We start from the raw sequence: 13,190 nt of genomic DNA, 5'->3' as shown, positions 1-13,190 counted from the left end.
AAAACCGCCAGTTGGAATAAAATACTTTTCTACTTCACATCCATGATGCCAGATTACCAGATCGAATGCATTAGAAACAAGATAACCTGTCACTTGATAGGATTGCCATGTTTACGCAACTTCAACAGCCTTATTTGACACACTCTTACATTGACACAATAATTGATGCCATTCCACTGTTTATGTGACAAGAAGTAATCATGTTCAGGTCTTTTTGCATTGGCGGCGAGCGCCTTAGATTATCTAAAGCTCTTCGCGTTTTTGACAAATGTCCTGATCTTCTCCAAGCTTTGCTTCCCATCCTCCTCCACTCCGCTGCTTACGTCGACGCCCACAATGCGGCTGCCGAAGTCGCCCACAGCCTTGACGGCATCAAGCACATTGTCGGGGTTCAAGCCACCGGCGAGGATAACTTGCAGTTCTGTGTCCTTTGCCAGGATATCCTTAACGCTAGAGACGTCAAGAAGCTTGCCAGAGCCGGCACCGGAGTCGAGTAGAGGGATTGTGTGGTAGCCGCGAAGACCGATGCCAACGTTGCTGGGTTTAAAGGCTCGGATTACGGGGACAGGGATCAGGTTTGCCCACTCGATAGGCTCATTGCCGTGGAGCTGGACAATATCCAAGTTGAAGCGCTTCTGCTTCTCGAGAACTTCATCCAGAGGCTGGTTCTGGAAGATCCCGGCGAGAAGCGGGCGGGAACTTGACAATCTAGCAACCGAAGCGGTGTAGTAATCCGTGGCGGACTTTGTGGGTATGTTTGTCAGTGTGCGTGTGGCCGAGGGCGTGAAGGAGTGTACGGCCTCCGAGATCGCTGCCGCTGTCTCATCGGATATGCACCGTTTTGCCCCCGGAACCAGGCAAATTCCGACAAAGTCAGCACCGGCCTTGACAGCCTCAAGTGCTGCTTCGGGGGTCCGTGTGCCACAAATCTTGACTAACAATGGTTGAGTCTTGACTGGCTCCGGTCCAGCAGCGGTCCCTGAGCACAGCTCTCTGATGAACGCTGTTGTATCCGGTGCTCTAACGATGGCTTCCCCAACCAGGACAGCATCAACCCCATCATTCTTACACAAGACAACATCCTTATGACTGTTGATGCCGCTGAGAGCGCAGATGATGGTGTTCTCTGGAACCATGCTTCTCAGTCTGCTTGTTGTGTTCATGTCAACCTCAAAGCTCTCCAAGTTGCGGTTGTTGACGCCGATAGCCTTGGCACCAAGCTTCAATGCCGTCGTCATCTCCTCAGCGGTCTGGACCTCAACCAGAGGCTCCATCCCCAAAGAAAGAGAGTACTTGTACAGTCTCTCGAGCAGGTCTGTCTCCAACATCTTAACGATTAGCAGAACAGTGTCGGCGCCAGCTAGTCTAGCTTCGAGGATCTGGTACTCCTCATAAATGAATTCCTTGCGAAGGATTGCTGGCCTGTTGGGCATGCCATTCAGCACTTGTCTCACGGCTCGAAGATCCTCAATGCTGCCCTTGAACCACTCGGGTTCAGTCAGAACAGAGATGACACTAGCGCCCGCGAGAGCGTATTTGCGGGCCTGTGTTGGAGCGTTGATGTTGATGTCAAAAATGCCCTTCGAAGGCGAGGCTCGCTTGATTTCTGCCATCAGGGATACGTCGAACGGAGTTTGGCGCAGTCGGTCAACAAACGGAACCAAGGGCGGGGCGGCGTTAAGGTCGTAGGCAGCCTGAAGGTCCGCAGGTCTTTGTGAGGGAATCAACTTCTGGGCGGCGACGGAGGCTTTCCTGTGGGCGTAAATCTGTTGCAAGATGTTGTTCTTCTTGCCCGTGGCCGGCGCTGAAGCGGCCGTCTTGGCATCGTTGCCAGTTGTGGCATCTTTCTTCAGTCGGGCGTTCTCCTCCCACGTACCACCTTGAAGCTGCAGAAAGTTGCGGAGCATGGTGCGACCCTCTGCGGTGAGGATACTCTCCGGGTGGAACTGCACGCCTTCGATGGTGTACTCCTTGTGTCGCACACCTTGAATAATACCGGGTGAGCCGTCCTCTGTTGCAACCCAAGAAGTGACCTCTAGACAACTGGGTAGGGTGACACGAGTGCCAGCGAGCGAGTGGTATCGAGTGACCGGAAGACCTTGACGCAGACCAGCGTAGACACCCTTGGCATCATGCGTCAAAGGAGACGTCTTGCCATGAAGCCATTCACCCGCAGACCCGACCTCGCCTCCGTAGACATCAAAAATGCACTGCTGGCCCATACATACTCCGAAAATGGGAATCTTGCCGGCAAAGTGCTTGATGGCATCTCGGCTGACTCCAGAATCGGTAGCGGGATGCCCAGGTCCAGGGCTGATGATTAGCTGTGTCGGCTTCTTATCAATCAACTCTGCCAGAGTAATCTTGTCGTTTCTGTAAACAGTGACATTCGCGCCTTCAAGAATGAGGTACTGGTAAACATTCCAGGTGAAAGAGTCGTAATTGTCGATAAGAATCAAGTTGGAGGCCGTCGGAATCGGTGGCGACGGGTCCGGATGGTGGGGTGAATGATCGATGATATCCGAGGACGGCATCTTGGAAAAATACTGAAACTGACTTAAAATCGAGTCAACCGAGCCGTGTATCCTTAGTATTGGTCCGAATCTCGTGATGGAAAAGACCGGTTTGATGCTGGTTTGGTCTCGAGCTTGGGTTCGGTGAGTCAGGTATTTAAACGAGAACAACGGCGGCAATTGAATGTAGAGTCAAAATAGGACAGTAAACCGGAGAATTAAACGCACTGTCTGATCTGCTGTTAAACGGTTCGCTTTTACAGTGTGTTGTAGATGCAGAGACATGCTGCAAGGTCCCCCAAAAGACTGCCCCGCCGCTTTCGCAACCCCGGGAGCCGGGACTGCCTATTGTGGCATCCGTGCCCAGAACGGGCGCTAACATCAAAAGGAGATTAGTGCAGTCTGCCGGAAAAACCCTGGAGGAACTGGAGCTCCCAAAAAAAGTGAGCTCCAACCAACCACCATCGGAAAGGCTGCAAAAGCATTCGCGGGTCCAAGGTGTACAAGCGCGTCGACTTGCTCGTTTTGCTTCTCAGGCACCATAGCTCACCGCAGCCTCGCCTGATGCAGTCTAGAAATTGACCGTTCTGCCCAATCGACCTCTGCGGCAATGGCGCAAGTGGCAGACAGTCATTATTTTCCTCCTTTGGAGGAATGCCTGAATGGAGACACCATCATTATGTGGGTAGCCTCCCCGTTTGTTGACTTGAAGACGCCGAGACGACTGACCCGTAAATCAGCTCCTGGAAGCTCATTGCAGTTGCGCTTTCAGACAAAGACGACGCGAGACGGAAGAGCGAGGCTGTCGTACAGTTTCTTCAAGACAATTACGTGCGATCCCTTATAAAAGACCCAGCGACCGCCTTTGCGCCGCCGGGCGATTCTACCAAATCCAACTTTGAGACAAGGACAGCCGCCATACACGTCACCCCCCAGCCGAACGAGAAATTCGACATCAAGGTAATCAAGGAGGATGCACAATGGCTTAGTAAGAATGCCAAAGTCAACCTCATCGCTGCGCTTCGAGCGACAGTGGTTGAGTTCCAGATGCGGCCAGCAAGCCACCTGACAGGAACACTTTCCTCTCAGGACATAATAAACCTGCAGGAAGCTTCGGGAGTTGCGAACATCCAATCATCTGCTTTGGTGCCTATTGCCGGTGCCGCGCAGGACGCAGAGACGATTTGGGCCGACTTCGAGAAGGAAGAGTCGAGGCGACAACGGATCTTCCAAACGTACCTTTCAGAAAGACGTCATTTCCTGATGACTGCCGCATTGGTCCAAGAGACCGTGCTGTACACCCAGCCTTCGGCGCCAGCATCTATAACGGTCGACAAGCCATCAATGCAGACGCAACTGATCGCAGCGAACGATCGTCCGAAATACCTCGACAATCTCCTGACGACGTATCTACAATATGTCACTGAAGCCATTGGTCGGCTTGCCGAGGGTCTTGACGCAGTTGTTGAGGATAAGAACTTGCTAGGGGACGAACTCGAGTTGGAGTGGATGAGGACAGCCCTGACCGAAGTTGTCCATGCTTTGACGGTTGTCTTTCAGTCTATCGATGGCAATGGGGATGCGTTTGTACCCTCTGCTGTGGTCGGTCAGTGGTTCACCCTCATGGAAAACTACGGATTCCTGAACGGGATAACGGCGGTAAGTCGAGAGGCAGCTCCTTCAGGACGATAACTAACTTCGATCAGCCAACTGATATGATCGCTTCTCTGATCATGCCCCTGAGGTCTCTCATTTGTGCCATCTCAATTAAGCTCTTAAACCCCTCGAGGTCCATAGAATGTCTCTCGGAAGAAGCACCAGAGTACCGAGGAGATGAGGACCCCTATATTACTGCACCCGCAGTGCTTGAACAGGTGCACAACGCAATCCTGGCAGCGGCGAATGCCGACTGTGAAAGTCAAAGCCCCGTCATCTTTGCTTGGACTGTCGTTGTCCACCGCATGTTCTACTCGCACCATGACCGAATCGAGAAGCGAGATGCTCTCCAGAACCAGCGATCACAGGAGACATTTGAGGCCGGTGTGCTAATTCGACCTACTCCCAGTCGCCGGCTTTCCGCAGGAAGTATCGTCTCTCTTGATGGCAAGTCATTCGATATCTTTCTTAACAATGCGGGGCTCGACAAAGACCTGCAGGTTGTGGAACAGCTTGCGGTGGCCGTCACGTCCAACGGACGAGCCTACGAAGTGCTTTCTGAGATGGCACTTGCTATTGGCGGCTCCAGCGACGGAGCCTTCTCGTCGCTTTTGAGCTCTAGGATCCGACTAGCCTATGTCGACTTTCTCAAGGCTACATACCCGCTTGTTGGATACCAGTCAGAGTCGGTCACCTCTCTCCTGTCTGTACTTGGGGCCGGTCGGCAGTACTGGGACCTTTCCAGGCCCGCGCTTCACCCCTCAAATGACATTTTGGCCGAGTTTCTCCAGGACGCTACTGCCATGGAATACTACTTCCATCAGGCCTTGAACCGGTACCCTTTCGAACTCTTGCCGTTCCTCAATATTTGCCGGACTTTGGCCCACTGTGTAGTTGCAGATGACCGGATGGATACCGTGGTTAACTTACTACGCAAAACTCCAACCCTCACCTTCATTCTTCCCGACGACTATCAGCAATATGAGCTGGCCCAGGAGGAGGACAACACCAACACATTCTATCTTCTTGAAGACATTCCACTGTTCACACCGGCTACGGCATGGAATCGGAGGACCCGTCATGATGATGCTTTTAGGATACCAGCGGAAACAGTCGGACGCTTTGTTACAGACACGGGCCGCGTTGTTCTCATGGAATACGAGCACTCTGCCCTTGCCCTCCTTGGCAAGAGACTGGAAGTCCAACTTGCACCTGAGACTTACCGCAGCGAATTGGATGCCTTCCAGCCTGAGGAGACTGCGGAGACGATCGCGCTGTTTGCGGTTCTGCTCCGCGCCGAGGTGCTCAAGTCTGAGAAGCAAGGCCTGAGCGGTGAAACATCGCTAAAGTCAGGATTGGATTTGCTGGAGGAGATTGGCAAGCACATTTCTGGAAACAAAGACCTTGTCGCAGTTGTGTGCGAGACCATGGATGCCTATATGCAAGATGAGAAAGCTACGGAAGGTCAAGGCATTGCGGTCCTCAACTCGTGCGTCCAGTTCCTGCATGCAATCCTGCCGTTGTGCCCAACAAGAGTATGGTCCTATCTGGCGCGTTGCGAGCTGCTCAACTCAGAAGCTCAAGCAGGCAAGCTTGCAAAGATGACCGGTAATCTCGACCTCGTCGGGGACCGATATGAACTCCTTCTTTCAGCTGTGCGTCTTTTCGCCAGTCTTATTGACAGTGTTAAAAGTAGCGCTGTTCAGCGTAAATCTGGCAACAAGCTGGTTGGACGTCAAAAGGTTTCCAATAACGTTTGGCTGGGTGTGGCAGACAAGGTGCTCGGCAAGGTCAGTCTTGCCATTGCCCAGGCCGCGGTCGATGTTTTCGAGACTTCGTCGACTTGGCGATTCGGGTCGGAGCTGCACAAGACATTGCTCATTCGCCATGTCGTCCCTGTCATGGACCACGTTATTCTGCATACGTACGGAATGGGTGACCGAGAAAGTTCAGAGACGCTTACAGCGTGCTTGGAGCCTGCGGCGTCCTACATTATTGACGCTTTCCTCTCGCCGTCCACTGGTTCTCTGAGGTTTCAGCCGCTTCTCACTACATTGGTGAACGGTCTTCAACTGCCTGACTCGACATTGTACCAAGGCAGACTGGCTTCTGCACAGGAGCAGCTTGTTTCGGCTTTGCAATTCACAACAACGCTGCTGCGGGTTGCGAACTACCTCGAGCGATCCTCGGAGATTTTTGAGGACCACCTCTTCAAGACGTCGTCGATTCTAGCAAGACTTTGCGCCATCTGCGAGCAGTTTCGGCGGCCAGCACTGTTACTTCTCGAGGCGTTGGTCCTAAGTGCTGCCAAAGCACATGATGACCCCCCCTCACTATTGGGCTATCTTGGCCCTCTCCTGTCTCGGTCGTTCATCCAGGTTCTGTCGCGACTAGATAAGCCTTTCCTCGTTGCTGAGGATGTGCAGACAACATGGAAGTTCTTCTCCACTATCGTCCAGAATCGTCAGCAATGGCTATCCAACTGTCTCTTGACGGGCAAGACACCCAGAGATGCCCTCAAAGGCGCCAAGAAGGACGCCTCTTCCACACCCAACTCAGTACTCGCAACAGCCTTCACCAAGCTCAAGAATATCAAAGAGCTGGATATTGATGAGGCACTGCGAATCCTGGACTTTGTTGCATCATCCCAAAATCATTGGCCTTGGACCATCTTCACCATGCAAAAGGACTCATCTTTCTTGGACTCTTTGCGCCTGTACGTCAAGGATCTCAGCAGCTTCACTGTAACCAGCAAAACAGATGCTGTAAAGGCCGCCATCGACGCCAAGATGGCTGCTTACATTGCTGAAATCTTTGCCATGCAGCTCTACCACCTGCGCCAGATGGCTGGTGCCGACACATTTGCTAAAAGCTTAGTAGCCGATCTGGACTACTATCTTCGAGACGGCGTCGAGGTTTCGAGCTACAATAACTCGCTGCACAGCAACTTTGCCAAGAACTTTACGAGCAAATACCCAGGCGTCTCGCTTGAGGCTTTCAAGCGGACCGCGCTCAGACCGGGCGAGCTTGGAAGAAGCTATTTCTACGATCTGGAGAGCGCGACTGAGATGTTGAGTTTCGACCCTGGCTGGCACGGCCGCCGCAACAATGGTTTCCGCCACGAGATGGAAATCGCTAATGCGAATCTCTCCCTCGTTGATGCGCAAATTGTAAGTCGCCTTTGTCGGACACCTTCCAAAACCCTTTACTTACATTCGATAGTCCTTGTTCCACGCTTGGGAATTCCTATTGCTTGAGCTCAGCAGCTCCTTGCCAGATAACGACAATATTGCCAAGCAGATGCTCCAGGTTGCTCAGCAGTGCCTCGAGGCAAACCGGTCCAATCAGGGTCCCGAGAACATATTCATGCGCATCGTTGAAGAGCGGGCTGACCTGAGCCTGCTGCTCGTCCAGCGTCTTGTTGGCAGGCCTATCTCGTCTCACGACGTCAACCAGATTCTAGGGACGTTGTTCACTATCATCAGTGCCGTCGAGGAACCCTTCAGCCCTGGATCCATTTCGTACTACCGCACGATGCTCAAGACCATCTATGTCACGCTGCGCGCATACAGCGTCGCCGACAAGAAGGGTCTCGGGACTTCGAAGAACGGGGGGGAGGGATTTTCCGTCACCTTGACCCAGACTGTTCTCAACGTCCTTGACCGCGTTGTTGCTAAGGGCTTCAGAACACTCGTCGCGCTTGTGCACGACTCTGAAGCTGCTGTTGCACCCGAAGACCTAGCTCTGCTCACTGCTCTTCTGCAAGCCTGCCTCAACATGCCAATGATGGATCAATGTCAGACACAGATCCTCAATATCATGGCATCATACGACGCCATGCACGCAGCAACGTCGCTGTTCTCGTGGGCCGATAAACTTGCCATCAATGGCGATCCTATATACGGCGAGCTGAGTTTGTTGTTCTTGCTTGAGCTCTCGACCCTCCCGGCGGTGGCAGAACAAATGGCTTGTGATGGCCTGCTCAGCCACCTGACTTCAGCGGGCATCACTAATTTCATGCGCCGTGGCAACATTTCTCCATTTTCGGAAGCCATTGGACCGCAAAGGTGCTACAGCATTTGGGTGAAAGGTGTCTTGCCCCTGCTGCTGAACCTCCTGACCGCTCTGGGCGGCACCGTCGCGCCTGAGATAGGCTATGTTCTGAACCAGTTCCCTCTGCTTCTGAAGTCGAGCATCGATCGTTTCGAGGCCCCTGGCGCGAGCCGGACCGCATCACGAGAAGCACCTCACTATGTGACCCTTCTATCCGTCGCAGAGGTTCACTCGCTTGCGCTCTTGACAAGAGTCATTGCCGCTCTACGGACAGCCAACACCAGAGACATCCCGGAGATACAATGGGATGCTAGCTCGCTCTTAGAAAACGTCGACTTTTGGTTATCGAGTCGAAAGCTGTTGCGAGACAGACTCTTGCCGCTCGGACAGCGCGAGGTGGAGTGGAAGAGCACCAAGATTGGTACGGCTGACGAGAGCGGGCAACCAGGAAACGTCCTGGAGAGCAAGGTGCTCTCGCAATTGGAGGCGGTCAGGGATGTGCTGAGCGAAGACCTGGAGGAGTCTTGAGAGGACGAGGAATGCAGATAGCACTAATGAGATGAGCGAGGGTGGTCTTTCATCGGCCGAGGGAAATGTACCAGGAGGGGGGAACAACGACAAAAACAGGGCTAGGCGTTCATGTGTGTAGGACAAACATGCGTGCATTTTTCCAGCAATCACTGGATCCCCCCGTATTTCATGTAGAATTCAAATCAGCGGATACCCTCAGCATACCGGCTGGGAACTACCAACATGACCCGAAGAGTGAGTGCAATCACTGCAAGTCAGTCTCGATTTGTCATTCAATGTGGGAAGGATGGCGGGAATCGGCTCATGGAGTAGGGTTTTGTTTTGTTTTCCCATTCATCTGGCAGTGTGTCTTTTCCGCACACCCGCAAATGCCATGACACACACGTCTATCCACCGTCCCTTTGGGAAAAAGTTGTAGTATACAAGAAAGCCTCCACTTCCGTGGTTGCAACGTCGAAACAAGCCACTCGGTGCGGCCCTCCGTCGGCTGGCTGACGAAGATCGGACGTTAGACCTCGCATCTCAGCCCCCCCCCCCCCCCCCCCCCCCAACACCAACCCCGGCCCCTGGCACATCCTACGCATGCTGGGAATAGTATAGTATTACATTTCTGCGCGCGCTTCCGAGGGCATCATTTCCACGAAGACGGCTGCTCTTTCGTCATTTTCTGTTTTTACAATCACGTCTCGTTGTCGTTTTTGCGGCGTCCCTTACTTCCCCCGCTCGAGAGAAGCGGAGATAAGGGCGGGCATAGAGTCAATCTACTGCTGCTGCATCTGGGCCGTCATCTGGGCGTTGTGCTCCTGGAAGCGCTCGCTCAGACGCTGTTGGGAGAACATCTGCTTCTGGATGCAGCGGGTGATGCAGCCCGTCTCGCGGGAGGAGAGGGACTTTGAGGTGAAGTCGTCGATGCACGAGGTGAAGCAGTGGTCGACGAGGTTGCCGAAGAGCTGTTTGGGCGAGAGAAGGCACACACGTCAGCGGAAGGTCTTGGATTTCATCGAAGGGGGTTCGATTGGGGCAAGATTGAAGGACGGAAACTCCCGGGGGGCTATGGGAGAGAGAGGCCACGACGATGGGACAATACGGGACGACGTACGTTCATGAACTCCTTGACCTGGCGCTTCTGGAGTCTCTGCTGGAGCTGGGCCTCCTCGGTCTTGGTAAGGCTGTTTTGAGATGAGATGCGCGTCAGCTAGGCCATTTCTCTCCGCTGTGTTGTTTGTCTCTTGTTCGAGATCCCCCCCCCCCCCCCCCCCCCCTGAAGGGTGGCATCGACTTACGCGTCCATCTTAGATACCGTGGGCTCGATGTGTGTCTTGGTGTGTGTTTGTATTGGATGCGGTCGTGAGGTTCGTAAATGGGCGAGTGATGGGTTGATTGACGATGACGGTGAAATTTCTTTGACAAGGTCGGCTTTCTCTCTTGCCTGTACGGAGTAGCGATTGCGCAGATAGAAAGCTTTCCCCGGTCGGCGTTGGCCAATGAGCGACCAGGGCCTCGAGGCTGCTGGAGCTGCGATAGCCGATAAGGATTTAAGGAGTTTTTTTTTTCTTTTGGTGGCGCTCGTCCTGGGAGCTCGGAACTCGGGTAACAAATACATGCATCGACGCCTTCGACCTCTGCCGGGCGGGGCCCATGCTGGGAAACAAGCAATAGGCGTCGTTTGTTCTCAGAGGCTTTGACTGAGGACATGACGTCCTCGATTAAATTTCGTCAAGGGTCTTGAGGATGAATAAGAGAAAGTGAGAGGAGGGGACTAAACTGAGATCGAATCGCGAGCTCTATCTGAGAGTAGTTCCCAACAACGAACAAGACAGGATTTGACTAAAAATTCAATAAGAAATACAAAATGAGGTGCTTGCCTTTCACTCTGTTCCGCCGGTTGTCGTCTTCGCTGGGGAGTTTGATCTCCTCGCTGCTTTTCCAACATACCCGTCACATGTCCTGTTCACATCGGAAGAGCATATAAAACACTAAAGAGTATACATAAATGAAGAACATGTTATACATTCATACACACACACACAAGTCAATCGAGCGCGTGCACCAAATTGTTGAAAATAAGCGACGGAGGAGCCAGCTGGCACCTCGTGGGTTCTTCAATTACCAAAAAGCACATCGTTCAAAGACGTTCAGCCCGCCGGGTATCCAAGAAAGGCAGGCGAATGCGCAGTCGGGGCCAAGTGGCCAAACCGCAAAAGGCTGGGCGGCCTCGAGCCAAACGGGACGAGGCCCATCCATTCCAAGGCAACCGCCCCTCTACATGACAACACAGCAAGCTTTCTCCAGCTTCTTGAGAAGCTTGACAACCAGGTCGCCGGTCTCGTCCTGCTGCGGTTGCTGGTGCTGCTGTCCGCCGTGCTGCTGTCCGCCATGGTGCTGTCCGCCGTGCTGCTGTCCACCGTGCTGCTGTCCACCGTGCTGCTGTCCGCCGTGGTGTCCGCCCCCGACCTGCGGCGGCGGCGGCATCGTCGCGTCCCCGCCCTGGAGGTTGATATAGATCCGCCCGGCGTTGTCCTCGGTCGAGTACTTGAGCCCCATCTCGCGGCAGAGCTCCTCAATGCGCGGCTTCAGCTTCTGGATGTGACCCGTCGAGTGGTTACCCTTGCCGACGATGGCGTGCAGGTGGTCCTGGCCGCGCGCGCGGTCGGCCCGGATCCTCTCCTCCAACATCCGCTCCGCCTCCTCGACGAACTGGCCGTGCAGGTCGATGCAGCTGCCCGTCACGCGCCCCGCGGCGTTGTTCTCCCGGAAGATGTACTCCGACGCCTGCCGGTTGAGGTCCTCCATGCGCTGCGCGTGGCGCTTGCCCTCGTTGGAGAGCTCCTTGGCCGCCGCCCCGTCGCCGGATTGGTAGGCTTGCTGGGACTGTGATGCATCGGGGATGAGCGCGTTGTGAAAGAGAGGGGGGAGGGACGGAGAAAAGGGGAGGAAAAGAGACGCAACATTGTAGCTGGTTTTGAGAATGAATGCATAAAAGGTGAGGTCAAGCATGGACTCACGCGCTCAAAGCACTGGTTGCGCTTGTTGGCTTCCTCGCGGGCGGCGTCGCGGAGGCGGTCGTACTCGCGCTCGACGTCATCATCATCGTCGTTGGCATGGTTGAAGGCTGTGATGAGATGCTCAGCGTGTCAGTGAGCGCGATCCTTCTAACGGCATGTCACTCTCTTGCCCCTCCCCCAACGTCCGTGGCGGTTGCGGATTGAAGCCGCGGCTTTCAAGGGCAAAAGGAGAAGCGCGAGAAGCGAGACAAGAAAAAGACGTACCGCGACCGCCCAAGCGGTTCATAGGGATGGACATTATGGTCGATTTCGATACGGTTCTGGTTGCGATTGGCAAAAAAAAAAAAAAAAAAGAATGACAGGGCAATGATGTAGCCGGCAGCGAGACACGCTTAGCGAGGCGCGTCGGGATGCGGGCGAGGAGGAGGTTGGTAGGACGGCGCTAAGCAAGCTTGTTTTGCGGCCTCGGCCGCATGATTGTGGAGCAAGACTCGGGCGATGACGCCAGTGCCGACCGGGGCTCCGCTCCCGTCCCCGCCCTCATTGGTACGCCGGGCTGCATGCGGTGCGGCTCGGCTTAGTGACGCTGTCCGGCGGCCGATGAGATGAGCCGTCGTTGACCGCTCCAGCGTGTCGTACACAGCATGCGGACACCGTGGGTCCGGGGAAGGGCACGATCACCTCATGCTGCTTACTCAACTCGTGTGATCTTCAGGGGGGAGAAGCCGTGCGCCGCCGTCGTTCGTCTCACGACAGCCTCTCAGCGATCTGAGAAGCGCCACAACGCCCACCGCAGATTACAGGACGTTGATGGGAAAGGGACAGGATCACACTTGCGTTCGTCGGCAGACACCTTGTGTGAAAGCCACACTGAGACAGATCAGGCCTAATGGCCGTACCTAAGAGGCCCGCCGCACAGTACGGTGGGCATGGAGATCGGCTCCGTTTCAAGATTCTCTGTGTCCGTAAGGATCAGGCACCGTCCGAGACAAGACTCGAACAGCCACAATGGGCGTCCATGCCCGCAATGATGAACGGAGATGCCCCCTGTGCCATGGATCTCCCGTGACCAAAGTTGAGTTGGCTGTCTGTCACCTGTGTGATCTGCCAGACAGTCGTCACACACAAGCGACAGGCACAGGGATGGTGTGTTCTTCTACGGGCCTTCCGTAATATATCCCTTTTGAAATTTCCGGCGGCTTCTCCTCTCTCGTGAATTTACTGACATCCCTTCGGCGAGAGACGAGCCGTCGGATACACAGGTCGGAGTACCCACTGTCCGAATCAGCTGATCCCGGCCCGGAAGGAATGATGCTGATTTTCGACAGTGGGAGCACCGCTCAGGGGCTTCTCTGAGGGAATGCAAGATGATGGTAAGAAACCCCTAATGCAATCCGCCCCAGACAGGCCTTGCAGAGCAGCCTCGCTCGCT

General features: G+C 54.3%; 4 protein-coding genes across 4 annotated transcripts; 1 reads left to right on the top strand and 3 right to left on the bottom strand.

The window, feature by feature from the left end:
- Nucleotides 1-239: 239 nt before the first annotated feature.
- GLRG_00097 (indole-3-glycerol phosphate synthase) lies at nucleotides 240-2,534 on the bottom strand (the record flags this gene model as incomplete). Its single annotated transcript, XM_008090782.1, has 1 exon — nucleotides 240-2,534. One exon carries the CDS (start codon nucleotides 2,532-2,534, stop codon nucleotides 240-242), a length of 2,295 nt encoding a protein of 764 aa, XP_008088973.1.
- Nucleotides 2,535-3,123: 589 nt separating this feature from the next.
- On the top strand, nucleotides 3,124-8,750 carry GLRG_00096 (uncharacterized protein; the record flags this gene model as incomplete). Its single annotated transcript, XM_008090781.1, has 4 exons — nucleotides 3,124-3,194; nucleotides 3,254-4,172; nucleotides 4,220-7,339; nucleotides 7,392-8,750. The coding sequence occupies 4 exons, from the start codon at nucleotides 3,124-3,126 to the stop codon at nucleotides 8,748-8,750; spliced, it is 5,469 nt and encodes a 1,822-aa protein (XP_008088972.1).
- A 764-nt stretch (nucleotides 8,751-9,514) lies between these two features.
- GLRG_00095 (Tim10/DDP family zinc finger) lies at nucleotides 9,515-10,044 on the bottom strand (the record flags this gene model as incomplete). Its single annotated transcript, XM_008090780.1, has 3 exons — nucleotides 9,515-9,703; nucleotides 9,853-9,922; nucleotides 10,037-10,044. The coding sequence occupies 3 exons, from the start codon at nucleotides 10,042-10,044 to the stop codon at nucleotides 9,515-9,517; spliced, it is 267 nt and encodes an 88-aa protein (XP_008088971.1).
- Nucleotides 10,045-11,015: 971 nt separating this feature from the next.
- GLRG_00094 (smr domain-containing protein) lies at nucleotides 11,016-12,056 on the bottom strand (the record flags this gene model as incomplete). Its single annotated transcript, XM_008090779.1, has 3 exons — nucleotides 11,016-11,624; nucleotides 11,759-11,865; nucleotides 12,023-12,056. 3 exons carry the CDS (start codon nucleotides 12,054-12,056, stop codon nucleotides 11,016-11,018), a joined length of 750 nt encoding a protein of 249 aa, XP_008088970.1.
- Between the last annotated feature and the right edge of the window lie 1,134 nt (nucleotides 12,057-13,190).

Source organism: Colletotrichum graminicola, assembly GCF_000149035.1.
Source record: "Colletotrichum graminicola M1.001 genomic scaffold supercont1.1, whole genome shotgun sequence".
In the NCBI taxonomy this organism is placed as follows: Eukaryota; Fungi; Ascomycota; class Sordariomycetes; order Glomerellales; family Glomerellaceae; genus Colletotrichum; species Colletotrichum graminicola.
This window is presented reverse-complemented; position numbering and strand designations above follow the sequence as displayed.